Source organism: Halichoeres trimaculatus, unplaced genomic scaffold (assembly GCF_033239565.1).
Source record: "Halichoeres trimaculatus isolate MK-OKI-2021-1 unplaced genomic scaffold, fHalTri1.1 fHalTri1_scaffold_19, whole genome shotgun sequence".
Lineage (NCBI taxonomy): Eukaryota > Metazoa > Chordata > Actinopteri > Labriformes > Labridae > Halichoeres > Halichoeres trimaculatus.
In genome coordinates, this window is record NW_027437197.1 from 19,623,752 (window position 1) to 19,643,696 (window position 19,945).

At 40.2% G+C, this 19,945-nt stretch overlaps 2 protein-coding genes across 3 annotated transcripts in view; one reads left to right on the plus strand and one right to left on the minus strand.

Annotated features, from left to right (window-relative positions):
* scn1laa (sodium channel, voltage-gated, type I-like, alpha) overlaps nucleotides 1-19,945 on the minus strand; it is a 215,081-nt gene that overhangs the window by 34,845 nt on the left and 160,291 nt on the right. The window lies entirely within an intron of this gene.
* Nucleotides 140-19,945, plus strand: part of cobll1b (cordon-bleu WH2 repeat protein-like 1b) — a 30,522-nt gene continuing 10,716 nt past the window's right edge. The window contains exons 1-3 of one of the 2 annotated variants that reach the window (XM_074695533.1): nucleotides 140-423; nucleotides 647-727; nucleotides 19,043-19,231. In XM_074695533.1, the coding sequence (XP_074551634.1) occupies nucleotides 383-423; nucleotides 647-727; nucleotides 19,043-19,231 (311 nt within the window). In that variant the 5' untranslated portion in view covers nucleotides 140-382. Of the gene's footprint in view, nucleotides 424-646; nucleotides 728-10,360; nucleotides 10,525-19,042; nucleotides 19,232-19,945 lie in introns of those variants that run through there. The other variant, XM_074695534.1, reaches the window with a different exon arrangement.

Consider the following 19,945-nt stretch of genomic DNA (forward strand, 5'->3'; position numbering starts at 1 on the left):
AAAGACATGGCTTTTCTTGCATGTTACTTTTTTAAAATCCAAACATTGATGCAGAATTTGTACCAAACTCGTCGGGAGGATCCTGGAGGGAAGGTATACAGTATCAGTGACGCCCCTTTCATACGGCTTAATGTTACGATGCTGCGTCTTGGATGTACAGGGAGAAGTCCTCAGTGTTGTTGTGTTTGCTGTCAGGGACACTGATTCAGTCATGTGTGGCTGCGTGGTGTAAAAAAAGGAGGAGATAAAAACGTTACCACGCTGCAATGGTTTGCGTAAAATGCGCAAAACACGGAACTTGAAGTCGGAATAATGAATCATTTATCTAAACAAAATCTCTCTGTGGCACTGTAAATGTAAAAAACCACCTCAGTGGAGACTAATGGAAGTGGATAACTTCGTCGAAAACCAGCTACATCCATGGTAAGACTTCTTAATACTTAATTCAGATAAATAGACGACGATAAAAAAAAGTGTTCATATGACTGGAGAAGTGATGACCTCATGTGGGATTCGCCCATACTTCAGTATTTGCCAGTTTGCACCACTTGAAAGCAGCAGCTCGGAGTGTAGTTTCAACTATGTAACATTTAGTATGTAAACTCGTACTGAAAATGAACTGTACTTTTTGTTTGTGTTGGACCAGTCCGGGGGATTTGGTTAAACCTTTGAGTTTAGTCATGGATGATCACGGATCCCAGCAACATCCACGGAGCTCTGGTCTGAGGTATGTAAACTGTCATGTGGATCAACAGCTGTCATGTGTGTGTAATTCACTTATTCGTGATGAAAAGAGAGCATAAGAGGGTCTGGGAATGATAGGGGGAAATCAGAAGGAGTCAAACAAAAAAAAAAAAGAACAAACTTATCATGTTTTTTTTTTAATGAACATTTAAGCTTTTGTGTCTTGAAGTTTTACATTCCAGCACAAAAGCTCAAATGATAAAAGCATATTGCATACAAGGTAAGTAAATGCACAAAAACAGATGGAAATGTGATGCTGTTTTCAAGTTGCACAAATGATGCTCCCAAAATTCATTTTGACAACCCAATTATACAGAGCTGACAACAATAATTACCATCCAGCACCAGCTGCTTTCTGCGCAGACCGTTCAGAGTTTGAGTATAATGCCACCTTTGTGAAATAACACATCTGCACAAACCAACTTTCCAAAAGAAAATTCCTCCTTCCACTCACTACATCTCATGCAGTTGTTGCAGACACTTCAACCTTTGAACCCTCCTCATTTCCTGCCCTGCGGAGCTTTTTTACTGAGAAATGGCCTTGTCCATATGCAAGGGTCATGGGAAGTATTTCGCAGGCACAAACATTCACCCTCCTCTGCCTCTGCAGACGAGCCCACCGGTCGTTTTTCATGTGGAAATCATGCGTTTCAACCGGGGCTTGAAACTGATATTCTATAAAATTCTGATTCGTCATGTCGGATAGTCAAAGTGGATCACAGTAAAGAAAAAGCACCACGAGTATATGACAGGATGGAATTTCCCATCAGCTTTCTGGTTCAGGGCTTTGGACTATGATGTCAGCTGGTTGTATTCCAGTGGTTGGAATCATTAAAAGAAAGTGGGGAGTGAGTTTCCAGAGTTTCTACTCACTCCTTTGGCATCCAGCAGAGATCTGCTGAGTTTTTTTCAGGGGGATTTAAATAAGAGGTGAGATGGAGGAGCTGATCATATGATAGTTTCCAGTGCAGTATTCCATAATAGCTGTGCAGAGTTTCCAGTCTAGGTTGCATGCTGTAATTCCCATTTTTGTAAAAAATAGCATCCAGACACATCATATATATATAGCCACTTAGAGTGACTTTGATTCATATTTCATAAGCATTGTGTAATGTGGGAGCACAGCCACACTTGCTGGCAGTGGGGAGTAGCAGACCACCTAAATCTCTCTGTGGTTTGACTGTTATTTGGAAAAGTGAACCACACTCTCCCATAAGCTGCTGGGGTGTGGGGAGAAGGCACATGTCGTCTGTCTTATTTGCGGTTTCTTATATTTGGAACCAGTAAACTGTTGCTCTTCCCTTTTTTTTAAATACAGTCATATATGACTGCTTCAATGGGCTCCAGAAAGCCATGCTACATTTGTTACCTAAAGACGGCCAGGGTCGTTGGAAAAATCATTGTAAGGGGACGTTTTTATGGCGGAATATTTAATCATCACATTCTTCTCTTCTTAATTGAGACTCTTAAAGATGAGTATTGAATCTTAAAAGCAGTGCAGAGCTTGGGTCTGGCTCCAGCTAATTGGACACACCTCAAAACATGATCTCACATGGCTGCCTCACCTCAGGGCAGAATGTGGAATTAGTTAAGGTATCGTGAATCCCCACAGCTGTTTCCTGACATGAAGCCAGTCCAAGGGCACAGCTGCACACATATCAGTCCACAGATGAAAAATATGAAGCTAAAGGGCACGTGCAGCTGAGTCATAGAGGTAGTCACTCCACTTTTAAGGACTGCACATGTGGGCAACTTTGAGGAACTTTGGTTTTGTGACAACTTGACAGCTCTTTAGTCCAAAACCAGCAGACATGGTCTCTATCCCGTCCTGTATAGGCAGCTTTAGTGCTCAATATGGGAAGATTTTACCCTGCAGCACATAACTGTGAAGTATTAAAAGTGAGTTTTAACCTAAATTTGAATTACCAAAAGCATTTCTGATGTAGTTTTCATTTGTCTTTGTTTAGACTGTCTTCTTTAATAAAAACTACCAAATCATTCCACAAATTGATCTTTGGAAGAAGTCACACAGAAGCTATTAAGCTGTTTACACACAAGGGTTAGTTTTGTCTGGAAATGATTATGAATGGCTGTGGCTGATTATTGATGGCCTCAGGTTTGGAGTGCCTACCCTCTTTGTTTTTTTAGAGTCCACATAAAAACGTGTAATCTGTGGGGGAGATCTGAGTTGCAGTACGGGAGGTGTTCTAGTTCCTGTTTATTGTGCGTTCTGAGGAGCACTGACCAATCACATGTCAGCATGGAGAGCAAAAGCAGCTGGGACTAGGGATGGGTATCTTTCACATTTGAAACAATACAGTACCGAAGCTTGGTACCTGGCAATCAGTACCGGTACTCAACGGTGCTAATGTTAGGTACTTTTGTGTTTAAAAAAGAAAAAGTATCCATTTGTTTAACAATAAAATATTAAAGAAATTCAATTTAGCATATTTAATCTTCAGTATATAACCTTACAATATTGTGTTCATGTCTAGCATTAACAAATCTCCTACTCTTTCACTCCCTCACAGTCACAAGGATTCATTTTAGTACCCAAACATGGTACCTTTTGATTTTAAGTGAATCGGTATCAACACTTTTGACAGAATTCGGTTGGTACCTATAAAAGTACCTAATTCAGTACCCAACCCTAGCTGTGACGCCATGACATCCTGGCTCTTATTGCTTAATGAGATGACGACTTGTTGATCTCTACCAACAGATACCAAATTACCAAAGCTGGATGGAAAATATCAAAACCTGTTTAACCACTGACTTTAACAGCTTCACAATTTGGTTTCCATGGGCGATGCTTTTCGTAATTTTGTTTGATAGAGTGTACGCAAAGTAATCGTTATGCATTGTATCCATTTGGGGCATCTACTAGGGCTGAGTATTGACAAGAACCTCACGGTACAATAATAAATCACAATACTTGGCTCAAGATATGATAGTATCACAATGTATTACAATATTACAATATGGTGATATATTGTCATAGTCTACATAGTTAACTAAGACAAAAATAGAGATGATGTTTATGTAAATTACTCAATATTACTAAAAATTGAAAGGACAATTTAGTTAAAACTATTTTTTGTAAACAACTTATTTATTGTATTGTTTTTAAAACCACTAAAGTCGGATGCAGTGTTACATACACACTTAACTTGAAAACACAAAGTGTATAAAGTTTGTCACTTAAACTACTGTGACATTAAACTAATGTTACAAATAAATTATTGGGTGGAGGACGTGGTCAGCTGGTGAAACTGGTAAATGTTAATTGGTGTAAACAATGTTTCTCATCAGAAAAATCTGATAGTGCGTAAAAAGGATAAGCTGTATTTTACTTCCAACTTGGCTAAAATATACATTTTTAATTTTTACAAAAATATTGATATTCTGAGTTGAAATATCGACACTGTATCAGAGGACAAAGTATTGCGATATATTGCCGTATCAATATTTTGTTCACACCTCTAGCATCTACACCAGGGATCTTACTCCATGCCATGGAGGGCCAAGAGGCTGCAGGTTTTCTTTCCAACCAAAAACTCCACCAGCTGATTTCACTGATTACCTCACCTTCAAACAGAGAGCAGAGACTAATCAGTGAAATCAGCTGGTGGAGCTTTTTGTTGGAAAGAAAACCTGCAGCCTCCTGGCCCTCCATGGCACAAGTTTGAGATCCCTTATCTACACTGATGCTTCCTGTGTATGCTAACTTAATACTAGAACATCTTGTAACTCACCATTCACTGACATCTACAATTAAGGCCAATCACTGTTCCCTGTGCTCTCATCCTCTATGATGCTGCTAAGTGGATTAAACAGGAAAAATGATCACTCACAGTCAGGAACTTTAATTCTCACTCAGATTTTAATACGGGCTGTTTGAGATTTTCATGTGGATATAATAAACACATTTTAGTGAGAAATTCCCAAAGCTTCAGGGGATCTGTTTGCCACAAAAACACAGGATCACATCCCAGCTCCTCTGAGTACACTTAAGCACAACACAGTTTTTTTTCATCCCCCGGAGACAACAAGGCTTTCTTCACTGGAGAAACTATATAATTTGGTCTGCAGCATGCTGCCCTCAGAAAGCCCACTCCGATCATCTGTGCAACATAAAGGATGTCATTCAAAGACATCCACCCACTAGATGTAATAAACCAAGAGGAAAATCAGCATCATGACTCCAGGAGCTTGTCCGGGCAATGAGCTGGCGATGTGTTGTTTGAATACTCGCAGTTTTAATCTCATGGATGCTTTCTGCCTCACAGGGCTGAAACAGATAAAATGGCTAACGTCCAGAGAACAGGGAAGAATGGGTCGGCTTTGTTACCGCACTGTGAACGACGCGGTGACCGTAAACACCAGTGAGCCCTCCTTACTGTACAGTTATTAAAATTAAACTCAGCTAGTTTGATTTTACATCTGTTTTTTAACCCCAGTTAAGCCTTTTGGATCATTTCATATAATCTATCGATGTTGTGAACAACAGCTTGTTTGAATAGATTCTCTCTGCACATATCTCGTCTAGACTCAAACTTGTGCTCCTTTGTCTCTGCTCCTCACTCTTCCAGGGCATAACAGTCTGAAGCCTCCCACTCTCATTCAGCGTAACATTCAGAGTGACCCAACATGAATAAGTCCTTTGTGTGCTCTGAACAGGAACTTTTACTTATCTCCAATAACATTCAAACTTTTTATGTGACAAAGGAACAAATTGCTTTGATTTGCCTGACCTTTGCTATCAGTGTTTGTGTTGTTCGGATGAGATATTTATCAGCAACGGCCTCACAGGTCATTAAAGCTACAGCTCGGTACACATCTTTTGTTCCATCATGGACGAAATAGGAATCTATCATTTAATTAAAAAAGACAGCTTCAAAATTGTAAATGTTGAGGTGTTTCTCTAGGTGGCACTGTCACTGAGCACTTGTTTGTAGTGTTGTATCCAAAAAGGAGTTTGTGCTTGGAGCTCCAGTTTCTGTGACCCTTCTCACATATTAACCCCAACACTAACTTGATAATTGAAGGATTGTGAGGCCCTGATGTTTACAAGTGGAAGCAAAAATAATAAACTGCTTCTGACCTCTAAGGTTTAGTCCATTTTTTAAAAATAAGACCAAAATATGAGTTTGAAAATTTTCCTTTAGCCCTGAAGAGCCCAGCGTGGCTCCAGCGCTACGATGTTAATATCAGGTTTCAATTGACGGTAGATTTAAAATCATATAAGATGGATTGTTAATTCTTTTTGCATATAAAATTTGGGAGGTCACACTTCCATATTTCATTTTCAACAGGTGCTAGAGTGCTGCCTCCTTTCTATACTGTGTTTGCAGAGATCCAGTATAAAGGGTAAACACACGTCATCAGGTTTTTCATGTTTACATATTTGAGGGATACAGCCATGACTTTTCTTCATTGAGAAAAATAAGTGTAAACCAAGCAGCAACCTCCGGTCTACGAATATGAGGCAATGCTGCGGTTTCTCAAAAATTAACCTATTTACAGCCTGGTTCAAAAAACGTCTCCTGTCGGCACCCACTGTACGGGGGGTGATTTTTTTTGCAACTCGGCCGTTTAGAGGATATTAAGATCAGAGGCACAACTTAGGGTCACAAGACCAACAGGCACCCTATAGCTTTATGAGAAGCCCTTGTCACTACCAATATGGCTGCCTTAGCCAATCTGCTTCAAAATCTGTTTTCAGAAACATACAGGTGACATCGGGGAGACTACTCCCATGTTTTATACAGTTTGTGGTGCAAACTTTAGTTTTTCTATCGTTAATTTTTTTTTTTTTTTAGCAATTTATTTAGTTAGCCTGAACATAAGTGTATACATTTTATTACCATTTGGAATTTTAGGGTGGTATTGATGTATAGCAGGGGTCACCAACTTTTATGAGACCGACGGCTACTTCACAGTAAATGAGTGGCATGAAGGGCTGCTTGTCGGATAAAAACTTTCTGAACAAAATTGTAGTAGTAATAGTAGTAGTACTATGTGAAGAGACTGCTCACAGGTCAATGTTAATTATTTCACAATCATTATTATTAATGATTTACACAACAATGAAGATCGTACGGAGCTCCATTGTGTTTTTTGGAACATGCCTTGCGGGCACCTTAAGTGGTTCTTGCGGGCACCAAGGTGCCCACAGGCACCACGTTGGTGACCCCTGATGTATAGCAATAGACTTATTATGTGAAGATATGCTTTGGTAGAGTTGGTATGTGAGGTCATAAAGGGTTAATTACATTCATGGAGAGACTCCCTTCATTTTTCCAGAGAGAAAGTGTAGGTGCTGAAGCTCCTCCTCCTCCTCCTCCTCATTCAAAGATCTACAGTTGGGTTTCCTCGCCTCAGGACTGTGTGGGAATGGGTGTAACCCTGGTGACATTCAGCTTTCTTTTTTGAGGCCTTGAGGGTTGTGCAATACTGAATATTTTGTTTACACTCACATGGAATAAGAACTGGATGTGAGTGTTTTAGTGCAGAAGTTGTGTGTGTGTGTGTGTGTGTGTGTGTGTGTGTGTGTGTGTGTGTGTGTGTGTGTGTGTGTGTGTGTGTGTGTGTGTGTGTCACTTTAGAGAACCTCAGTTCATGTGATCAGGGTAGAAGAGGAAAAGCATGCTGCTGTGCCTTTGAAAGATGCCCCTCTACACACAATGGAGCATTGTTTTTAGATGAAAGGACACAGTGTCACAGTTGTAATTATGGCTCAGGGGAGAGCTTTCTTTCTGCCTCTGAGTAACTTCATAGAAATGTTAAGAAGTACATGTATGGTCTGGTTGGCAGAGGTTAGCATGATATTATCTTATCTTTACTTTTCTGTACATGTTTGCAGGTCGTGTGAAAATATGCACACAACAGTGAGTTTGTTTTGGTGAAACTATCTGAGCTGTGTTGAGATAATGTGAGGAGTAATGTCCCATGGCAGACCCCAGGATACACAACTGAGCTTGTTTAATCTCAAATCTTATTACCTAAATGGCTGGCAGACCTGCGAAGTCACACAAGCTCTGCCAGCAGCACACACTGTGCAACATGTTGTGCAAAGACTGGGAACCAGAGGGAGCAAAAATTCAGTGAGAGTGAGGCAGATTATTACAAACTGCATTGAAAAACCCTCAAATTTTAATTAGAATTGTTCCTGATGCTGTTTGGCTCCGCCCAGGCCTGTGATGGAGGACGCTGTGGGAAAAAGTTTTTTGTTTAGCCTGCAATAATAGACTGTACACATAGGAAGTGGGGAGTTCTCACAGGCTCCCCGTGCTCCCCTTCTCCCTAATCTCTTTCCATCCCGCGCTGCTCATGGAGTAATGGCCTTTCCAGACCCTCTTTAAAAAGCTTGTGTTTACTGTGAGTGACCTCTCACCAAATTACCAGCTGTGGCTCTGGCTCTGTGTTTTGTCTTTCCTCAGGGACCCCCCTCACCCTCCACCCCCCTTCTCTCTATCTGTATCTGTAACTCCTTAGCTCCGCCCCCTCCAGCCTGCTCCTACACACACTCACATCTCCATTCACTCCTTCACCTCCTCATCCTCTGACTGTTTGTGTTTGTTGAAAGAGCTGCACATTTTTAAGCTGAAGTGAAGGGTTGCTGATAAAGACCTGGCAGTGGGAACTCATTTCACAACTGAAAGTCAGAGTTATTGCGTCCGTACCAGACCGTGCACAGATACTTAAACTTTTGTCATGGGTCAAGTACTTAAGAGACATTGATACGGTAAGCTACATAAAAAAAAAAAAATTAAACTGAAAATTCTCAAACAAACTTCTAATTTGGATCATAGAAAAAACAGAAAGGAAACAAAGCTAAAAAGTCCATTGAGTGAAGTTGTATTTAAAGCTCCTATAAGGATTTTTAGCTCATTATGAAACAGACTTGGATTTATACTGATTCTTTTTTATGGCCTGAAGAATCAAACCATCAGAGACAATAATGGCAGTTTCTGCTGTTACTGCTGCTCTTGCTGGATTTATGTCTGACATGGTGAGCTTTTGCAGAAACAGCCTGTGTTTATATTTTCAACAGCAAAGATTTACTCTGGGAAATAGCTTTGACCTTTTTTTGTTAGTTTTTATTAGAAAGCAACATTTATACATGTACAGGAAAAGTCAGAAAACAGATCTGTAGTACTGTTTTGTCCACAGGGGGGCGCCAATGTTGATCAGAATGAAATTTTTTTGCAGAAGCTTTAAAAGCTAACAAACAGAGAGAGTAGGTCTAACTTAAGGATTTAAATAGACCTCTTCTTACGTGTATTTTCCACTCTGTCTTCCCAGTTTTCACATTGTTAAAGGCAAAAAAGACCAAAACTAAACTAATTTAAAAAAAACCCTTCCAAATAGATTTTTTCATTAAAGTTTTTCAGCTAGAAAATAAGACATTTTGCTTTTTAGATTTACCCATTTTTAACTGTTTTTTTTTTTTTTTAACAGAGTATTAATTGAGTTAACAAAAACAAAATCAGAAATAAATACCAAAGCAGGACCAGTGTTCACAAATCTGACAGTTTTTTGGACATCTGTAACTTAAAGCTCCCGTGAGGAACCTCTCGTTTGAGTCACTTTTGACGCCCCCCTGTGGAACGTGTTAATTAGATTCAAAAGTAGCGTTTATGACAATGAAAAAAAATCACATTTTGTTTTCTTTAAAAAAATCAATCATATGAATCATTTAGAGTTTTCCTGTGGATCAACCTAAAAGTGCTGTTCGTGCAGCTTTTTTAATTGACGCCTACCCTGCGTCAGTGGTTTTGAGTATAAATGATGACAGAATAGAAATAACCAGTGCAGATGTTTTTTTCTACTCTTTTTAGTTATATTGAGACATCGGGATGAACTTAAGCTGATTTCATAACCAGCCATATACTCCCCACAGGAGCTTTAAATTGTGTGACCTCATTTGACATTTTTGTATTGAGTCTGTCAGTTCTGTTGACTTTACCCCTTCAACTCAAACACTGTCGTCTTAAATTATAGGCAGCAATTAAAGATTTCATCCAAAAGTTTTATTCTTGTATTTTTTTAACAATAGGACATTGTCCTAAGATACTGAATCATCACAAAGTAAATATGAAGCAAATGAGTGTTTATACACATAAAACTGTAACTGTTAGGAAATATAAAACTCGTTCCATTCATTTGTCAGGAATCACTAACATTGTTTTTGTACTCACAAGTCCTCTGACATGATTTGAGAGTGAGTCAGTGCTGTGGAAATAAGGTGTGGTTTTTTGAGAAGTGTTTTCATAATGAAAAGCAAACACAGAACCTGATTAAATTAAGGAGTGGGAACAGTTCCAACACTGTTTAACCCTTTCTTTGCCCTTTTATGTTATTAATCACATTATTTAAAAGAAGTTCTTATTTATGAAGAGACTTTAATGTGATGATTAAGCGTTTTTACTCCAGCTTCTTTGTAAACCCACAGTTAGCACAAGCCACTCTCCTGGCCCCTCCCACAGGTTCAAGTCTGCACAGGGAGGCAAAGCTGCTCACCTTCCTGCTCCTGACAGTGGGGGGAGTTGTACCCACACAGGGTGCGTCAGAGCTCTCAGACAGGCAGCGAGGGTGCAGACGGGGTTTTTAGGAGAGGGGACACATTCTGATGTCACAGCCTGGGCGTGGCTTCAAGGTGGGACCTCTTTTTGAAGGTGTACCGGTGAAGGATTTATTCTGTGTGACTATCCTCATGGGAGATACACAAGCAGAATGGAAATAATTTGAGCGGAGGCCACTGTAGGCGAGGAGGAGGTAAGAGGGAGTGTGGAATGAAGTGTTGGCAGAGGGAGGGGAAAAGCAGGTCTGTCACACCTGCTTTCCACATTTTGTGATCTTTCTTTCTTGAACTGGTTATGGTGTTATCTTTAAAGCAGAGCAGTTTTTGTCCTGTTTCTCTTTAAAGAGTTAGGATCTTTGTCCTTCTATCAGACAGTCAATGTGTTTTGACTTGAAGTGGAGGGTGTGTTAAACTTGCTGCAGCGTGGCATGTTTCAACCTGTATTCATCTGAGTGTGAAGCTACTGTAGCTAATAAATCACAGCTAGCAAAGTTGTGGGAGTTTTTCAGTCATTAGAAGAAAAAGGATGTCGCTCTCGGTACTTAAGATAATTGGGTAAGTTTCTGAATGTGTGACCGAGCTCTAAATCTCTTTGAAGAAAAGTTTTCTTTCTTTGTACTTGAACCCACCATTCCCCAAAGGGCCATCCTGTTATACACAGCAGCTGCTAAAATACCACAGGAGGCATTTTTGCTAATCCTTCTTGGAACCTCAAAGCAAAGTTAAATTTCTACTAAGTCTTGGGCTTTGTTTCTCCTCCAGGCTGCTCCCACCTGTTCACATTTGACTCCTGGAGTGGCTTTAATTAATTGAGACATAGAAGTGACTGAAAAGTTGGTGGTAGAGGAGAAGCAGGCAGAAAAGATGCTTAAAGACACAGTTTCGTTCAACTTCGTGTCTTGAGAAAGGACAGGCGTATGTTGCTGTTGCACACTATAGGGTAAAAAAGGCTGGGTTTCATTGTGGAAAAATTGAAATATTATGCTCTTTATAAACTGGCTCTCTTTATAACTTCAGTTCAACACATTGGTCAAACCCTTAAACAACAGTTGTGAAATCTGAATTGTGATAGCGCTGCTACGAACCACCAGATCACCTCATATCAAACAATCTTCACAGTCCGTAGTAGTCCGAAACATTTATAACCCTTATGATTTCACTTCTTCCTGTTGACACTGTGGCAAAAACATTGGTAACTAATTTCATCACTAAAAAACACGTGAAAGCAACAAGTTTCTTTGTTACTGTATATTTATTTGGAGAACATAGAACTTAAGAGTTAACAACTAAGAAAAGAGGAGGAGAGGGTGAAAATAGTGCAATAGCAAAATGTTAAAACGCACAAGGAGTGTACGGAAAGTGATGTTGACCAAATTGAGGAAAACTGACACAAAATAACTTAAAACTGTCACACAGTACTTTGCTTCTATTTCATAGAACAACACATCCATTATCCTTCAGACTATTAATGATTCTGGCTAAAATCCTACCTGTTTACAAAAAAAAAAAGTTTTTAGTCTTTTGATGTGACATATTTCATTTTCTTTGAACTGGAAAACTCCTGTGTTTACAGTAATTTCCTCTTTATGTTTAAGGTAATCCAGACACTAGACTGTCAAACTAAGCATTAGCACCATAAATCCTGTCCCGAAGGGAAAACTTGTGTCACTGATTTTGGTTTTAGCTAGACGGAGTAGATGTTTCTGCAGAGTAGAAGCGATAATAAAGCTAATAGCACTTCAATGACTTTCAACAATACTTCATCAGCGACTGAAACTCTTGGTCTTCTACCTCAGGAAAAATGGAAAAATGGGTCAGTAATCGTTTTAAGTCCAATGAACTCATCATCATTTACTTCAACCTTGTTTGTCTCTGGTAACTTTCTGAAACAGATGCTATAGCACTCTCATTTGTATTGATGCTAATGCTAGCTGAAGCTACTGCTGCCTCCAAATCCTTAGACACACTTTTATTGCAGTGGCAACTTTACAGCTGACTAAAGGGTGTTTCTTCCTCTCAAAACACTTTCTGCACATCTTCTGGAGTTGCAATCTTGTTATACGCAGCTGAACCAGTCAAAAGCGTCTGCACAGGCAGTGCAGTTTCTTACTGTCTTTGCAGCCTTTTTTTCACTTGTAAAAGTCTACATATTGTCATCCACAGAGTAAGGATGTGAGGCTTGGTTAACAAGTAAATGAAAGCAGCTTTTAGCATCACTTTAATCAAATAAAATGATAATAAATAGAAGCAAAATATAGCTTTTATCAGGCCAACTTAGCCTAGCTAGCACAACATATTTGAAGTATTTTTTCCCACAGGAAGCAGCAGTCAAAACATCTCAGAGGCTAACAGCATTTTTCCCCACTGTCTCAACTTTCTCTGTTACAGTTCACATCACAGAAGCTGTAGTGGAACAAAGAGAGTCTGTTCAGCACAAAAACATGGCATGCAGTTTTTATTTGTCACACCGCATAGTTGTTTCAGAGTCCGTTTATCTGCACTCCTCAAGTCCCCGAGATTAATGCCCGATGAGACACAACAAATGGCGCAGTGACAGCAGGCCTGTTATTTCCTGGTCGCCTGTGATCTTGTCTGTCAGGCATGTCCTCTGCCATTGAAGTGGTTTGTTTGTGAGTGTCAGACCTCCCAGGGAAAACGGTGCGAGCGTGGCATCAGCACAGTCAAGCTTCAACACGTCTCCTCTCATTCAGCACAACATCCTCAGCCGGTGAGAAAACACAGGCCTCGGATGGGACAAAACAAACCCGTCTGTGTGTCCACGTCTGACACCTGAACAAGGTGTCTTGATAGAATCACTGATGACACAGCTGTATACACCCAGCTGACCCTGAACATGACACACGGCCATTGTGTCATTTTATTTTTGCCATACATGTCTCTGTTTGAGGAATCCCTGTTAACTGTCATGTGATATGCACAAAATCACCCAAGAGTCGTATCAATTAAATAAATCTACTTATAGCTGCCAGTTTAAGAGCATTTGAGGAAAGTTCAGACATGGTGCTACATGATCATAATCCCAATGCTGGATAAACAGCCAGAGCCAAAAGTTGGACTTTGTACCCAGAGTCCACAGAGTGAGTGTGTGTTTCCATCAGCTTACATAAGAACGAGGGATTAATAGTGTTCATGGTTATATTCGATAGTTTCACACCAAGTGATGAAATCTTAATATTATTCTTCTAAATAAAAAGCCCACCCTTACTTCTACTCGTGCACTGAAACTAGTATCTTGGGGAACTAAGAATTTCAAGAGCAGAGGTTTGGTTACATCTCATAAATCTGTTTGATTGTGTTCGATAAATTAAAACACTATACAGACGTTTCGGTTTCATTAGCAAAACAGTAACTTTTGGCTCCAGGAGAGAAGTGCTTTTACTTAACAGTCTACCTTGCAAATGTTGTTTAAACCTCCTGTGAAATGCTAACATAAGTTTTTCCAACCTTAAGTGAAAAAGGAACACTAGTGGCAAAGTTTTAAGAGTGGACAGAGTTTATAATCTCGCTACGAGTTATCCAGATTGAAATTTTAACAAAGTAAAAGGAGGGCAAGTTTCACCGAATTTGTTTCTACAGCAGTTTTCCAAGAAAATCTTGGATATACTGCACCTACAATAGTTTAATTACAGTTACCGTCAGTTTACCGTCACTAAATACAAAATAGCATGACTACTGCTGGGTTTCATTCCACACAATCTTTAGCGTCCTTGATTAGCACGTAGCATGTTGGCCATCAAGTTCTAACTCCAGCACTCACCCAACAGGTCTCATTAACTGTGTCACCCAAAATCCTTTCACATGTGAAGTCGACTTTTTTTTCTTCTTCTTTGGTATTTAAGGCCCCATTTACACAGTGTTACATCTGTAAACGCTAAAATGCGGCAAAAACGCAGTGAAAAAAATCAGCGTTTACACGGAAACGCTGATGGACTGCAAACGCTGTAGTATGCATGCCAGGCCTGTAGGTGGTGCTATAACTGTGTTGTCTAGAAGCCGCTTCGGGGAGATCTCCACCAAAGTAGAGTTGAGTTGATCATCTGGTGTATTGGGGAATACTAAGTGCAAAAGTAGAGTAACAGATGCATACTTTGTATGAAGACAGTCAGCAGATACAGCAGATTGAGCAGCACAAGCACAATGCGGTAGTTTGTGACCATAGACTGTATAAAACATGGACGTAGTCTCCCCAACGTCACCCGTCTGTTTCTGAAACGGAAAATGAAGCACATCGGCTATAGCGGCCATATTGGTAGTGGCTTCACCTACAGCCATAGGGCGCCAGCCGTCGCGTGACCCTCAGCTGTGCCTCTTATTGGGCGAGCTTGGGATTTTAATATCCTCTGAACAGCCGCGCTAGGAAAAAATTCACCCTCCGTACAGTGGGAGCCGGTAGTAAAATTAGCGACTCAGGCAGGAGACGTTTTTTAAACCAGGCTGTAAATTGGTTAATTTTTGCTTTGAAAACTGCTTTTTTTGGCTTGGTGTGTATGTGACTTCCGCTACTTCCGGAGCCAGCCTCAAGTGAACACTCGAGAAACAGCAGATTTTAGCACTTCCGCATTGTATTATATTCTCAGACCGGAGGTTGCTGCTTGTTTGTGACGATCGTAACAACTGTACTGTTGTCCTGTTGTATGTGCTTGCGCGAGGCGGAGTGCAATGACTCTTCCTTGAAAGCCCATGATGCACGGGAGCTCTGCTTTTGTATGAAAATGAAACACACTGAAATTACATTTTTGCATATCTTTAAACTCTTTTACTTAAAAAAAAACAACACAAAACAAACAAACAAACCCCAAATCTTTAAATTCTCCCTCCACCTCTCATCAATAAAGGGAAAAACTGATTTAAGTTATGAAATAAAATTATTGGCTGACAGATTAGAGACTGGACATTTCCTTGTTTTCTGAGCATCAGTTGGGAAAGATGGTGCATGAGAAGTTTTTGAAGATAGAAACACAAGTATCACTTGTTGACTGAACTTCAGAAGTTTCTATCATTGTTCCACAGTCCTGTTAGTTCAACAAAAGGGGACTTGTGTAATCTCTTTGTTTAACAAGCCAGCTATTATTTTCTCAGACTCTGAAGTCTACAGTCTCTACAAATACCTGCCAATAGCAGAACTTTCTAACTTGTGCTGTAATGTGTAGTCTAGAGTGAGTGTTGGGTATGTTTGATGAAAGTCACAACGGACAAATAAATGTATTCATTACAGCCGTCAGATCAACAAAATCAAAGAGAAGATTTCTTTTTAAATCTCTGCTGAACTGAATCCACAAGAAAACATCTGAACTCCATCTCAAACCCTGAACCTTGTGTGTCAGCCTGACCCTACATGACTCTGTTTAGGCGTGTGTCAGGGTGCAGCTGTCTTCTGTTCCTCTCATATTCTCCTATAACCAGGGTTTGTTTCCAGCATTGTTTGATTTTAATCATTTCTCACTTATTAATTTCTGACTGTATCCGCTGTCTATTCGGAGAGAGTTTATTTTGCCTTGTTTGCTAAATATGTCAGCCTGCTGTGGCTGGATACGAGGTTGATGAGTGCAGTGTGATCAAACTTGATGGCAGATTTGTGGCTTGTTACTAAAACAGTAAGCCTAAAGTGGTTAGAATTTCAAGACTTCTGCTCCATGAGTAGGCGTTAATCCTTAGTGTTTAGTGTTACTGAGTTCTATTATTGTGCTTTAATACACTGTGATGACCTGTTTGAGGTGGAGCTGTCTCTATGCTTAGCCTGTTTGTAGACGACTTATTGTCTTTTACTTGATGAACTTATGTCAGACAGTGTTCCCGTCTTAAGCCAAACATGCAGTAGATTTATATATTGTTCACTCATAGTTCTGAGGGTTTGGCCATCCTGAGATCTGTGAAAGAGTCTCCTTCACCTCGTTGATGCTGGAACTGCTCCGGGATGAGACACTCTGTTGTGTTACAAGTCAGAAACACCAAACTTTCACTGTTTATTTTTTGTATTTGAAGGAGATCCAGGCTGTTGCTGCTGTGAAGAATACTTTGTTGTAAACACTGGCTCCCTTGGTTAATTAAAGACCCAAGTGGAGACCTCACTCTTTGTGACCTTTGCGTGCTCACAATTAAATTGTTTACCATGACACTAAATTACAGTGATGCTCACCCCACAATTAGTTCTTAAAGACAGATAACTCATGATAAACAACTGACAGAGCTTACGTTAGCTTGCTAGAGTTCAACTCTTCAAGGAGCTGTTTTAAAATGAGGATTATCATTATATCAAGGAATGACATGAGAAAAAGAGACGTCGAGCCTCACACTGCAGGAAAACAGCTCCTCTGTTGGTCTGGCTTGCTGGGTTCACTTTGCGTTTCCTCCTTTCGGTGTATTTTATCAAGAATGTTTGGCGCCTGTTTCTGTCACGCACACCAGAGCAGAATAAACACAAATAAACAGGTCACAGATTTAGTGTTCGGAGATGAACAGATAAACTGTTTGAGTCCTCCTGCTTCCTGCGTGTTTGTGTTTTTTCGCTGCTACTGCAGATCCTCTTGCAATTCAGATGCTTGTGTGTCCTGTAGGCTGACTTTATGTTGCTTGGCACAGTGACAATCACATTGAGCAGTACGTGCTGCTCACGTGCAGGTATGCATGGTTTCTTGGGAAATTGCAGAGAATATTTAATGAGGAGCTGTATTAGATGTTGATAGGTTTAGTTAAGACTGTTTATTTGAATTAAAGGCACTTGTTAATTTCATTGTGGCTTATTTAAGTTTTGTGGGAGGAGTCACGAGTCACAAAAATCACTTGAGATGTTTCTGTAATGCCATGTAAACTGTACTCATTGGTTTAGTAAGACTCATGTCTGAAGCAGCTCAGGGACCACTTGAGACCAGAAAATCAGAACTACCATCATTAAAGCCATATCAGGGTTTTCATTATTGAGAATATCCTGCTTTAGTTTATCATGTAATTAGGGATGGGTACCTTTCACATTTGAAACGATATGGTGCCGATGCCTGGTACCTGGCAGTCGGTATCGGTACCCAACGCTACCAATTTTTGGTACTTTTTTGTGTTTATGTGATAAAAAATATCTATTTTTTTAATAATGAAATCTCCAGTATTTCATTTTAACATATTTATTTCTCAATATATAACCTTGTAATGCTGTGTTCATGTCCAGTATGGAAAATCACCCACTCTTCCACTCCCTCACAGTCACAAGGATGCACTTAGGTACCTAAACATGGTACCTTTTGATTTTACGTGAATCGGTACCTGGTACTTTTGATAGAATTCAGTCAGTACCTACAAAAGTACCTAATTCAGTACCCATCCCTGTATGTATTATCATTTAAACTGGCAGTTTGGACACAAAGGCTGCAAATATTAGAACTGAGTGGCTCATTTGACTCAACTGTGGAACCATCAAGCTTTTAAAGCTGAGTACCAATCTTTAATCTGAAGATACTAAAAGGCAATCATGACTTAAGAATAGTTTGAACATAGAGTTGTAAAATACTGTATATTGGCAACAGTGTATCTCAAGTCTGTGTTGCCTCTGAATTAGGGTTGTAGCCTTAACAGTTGTGCCATGGTGTTCGCGTTTCTGTATCAATGTCTTTGTTTGTGTGTGTTTTCCTATATGTGATGGTCATAGTGTTTAAGGACAGCTGCCCCCATAGCAAGACTAATAATCCTCTGCTCGACGTGCCTCAGTGGAGCCAGTGACCTTGCATTGCTGGGATTCCTCTGTTTGAATAAGCAGTGCCCCCACGTGAGACGTTACAGGCTATAATTCAGGACTCGGTGTCTGCAGGAGCCTGCTGTATCATGCACACTGAGCCCTGAATGATGTGGCACTGGAGCGGCTCCGAAAGCTATTGATTTATCAGCCGACTGAACATCTTGATGACATTTCGGCACAGTTGTGAGACCTTTGCTTCGTGGTGGTGGATGTGGAGTGTTTACTTTTGCTTTGCTGTCACCACATCTGCAGCTTTTTAAGAGAACAAGAACACAAATAAAAATTTGCTACAGTTCGTTATGAAGCCTTATTACGACAACTCTGTTTGAATCCAGCTCATTGTTGTATTTACAGAGAAGGTTTGAATGGTTGACCTCCACGTCAGCTTGTTGAAGAGGTGTGCGAGGCATACCTGGTTGGTTTGTGGCAGATCTCTGTCTTTGCTGCCTCTCACACTGTATTGACACACTGTCAAGGAATGCAGAGCTTAACTAAACACTCAAAACACTCTTGAAAACTGAAATGTGCGTGTCTTCGTGAGACTAATGCATAGGGTGTTGTCCCTACACTATAAAACCGTTTCACCACAAAGTACGCTGTAAAACAAAGCCTGTTCAGCCACAGAAACTGTGGTCTCCATATCGTGTCTTATCGGTCTTTCTCACATGTCTGTCCAGCCAATTCTTCAGGCTCAATGAGTAAATCTGTTCACTTGGTTGTCTTGTGACTAGTTTGCAAAGTGGCCTGGAGCTCTTTCATGTAAAAGCCTCTCTGCTTTCAAAAACCTGAGAAAGAAAGGAATCCTTTCATGCTGTCCAGTGCACTTTGATTTTTGGTCAGATTATAGTTTTCAGAAACATGCAAACTGATGCTTTGAGTTTGGAAACCTTTCTTTGTATTCTCTCAAGTATACATTTCCCCTGGCTGTGTCAGTTTCACAAAAGCTCAATAATTTTTCTTGTCTACAGGGTGTCGACCAAAAGCAAAGCACCAACCCCGCCAGGACTAAAGAAGTTGGATTCCCCAGGTTTCTCCCAGTGGTACCCAGGAAACCCTCAACTAAGCATGGAGCAGAAGGAGAATCTAATTGATAAAGAGCTCTCACTGGTTGTGGTTCTGCCAGGAGGAGTAGAAAAGATGACCACAGTCCACGGAAGGTAAATTCAGACAACTGTATCAAAATCACTATTATTTATGAAGTGTGGAGAATTCAAGTAGGAGTTTCAGCTTTAAAGAAAACAAACTGCATTGCTTTATGCAGAAAACTTGAAATTATGTCTAAAACCAGCCTCAAACTCTTGGGCTTAAAAATTGGAGCAAGTACAGAAGAGTCACCAGCTGGAGTACTTTTCATGTCCTCTAGAGGCTGTGCGAGTAAATCAGTTCAGACCTCCACATTAAAGCTCCTGCGGGGAGTTTTTAGCTAATTTACCAGACAGAAATTAGTTTTAATGACTTCTTTATGATCTAGAAAAGACCATTTACAAGATGAGTGACTTATTTTATTTGATAACATTTAATATCTGAAACCAGTGGAGGGGGTAAGTGTTGGACCAAAAGGGCAACAATATTTGACAGCAGGGCAGAAGTGCTAAAATCTGCTGTTTCTCGAGTGTCTGCTTGAGTCTGGCTCTGGAAGTGCCAGAAGTCACATACACACCAAGACAAAAAAAGCTGTTTTCAAAGCAGAAATAAACCTATTTACAGCCTGGTTCAAAAATGTCTCCTGTCTGAGTTGCAAATTTTACTATCGGCACACACGGTACAGGAGGTGTATTTTTTCTAACTCGCCAGTTCAGAGGATATTAAGATCGAGAGCTCGCCTAAACAGAGGCACAGCTCAGGTCATGTGACTGACGGGCACCACATAG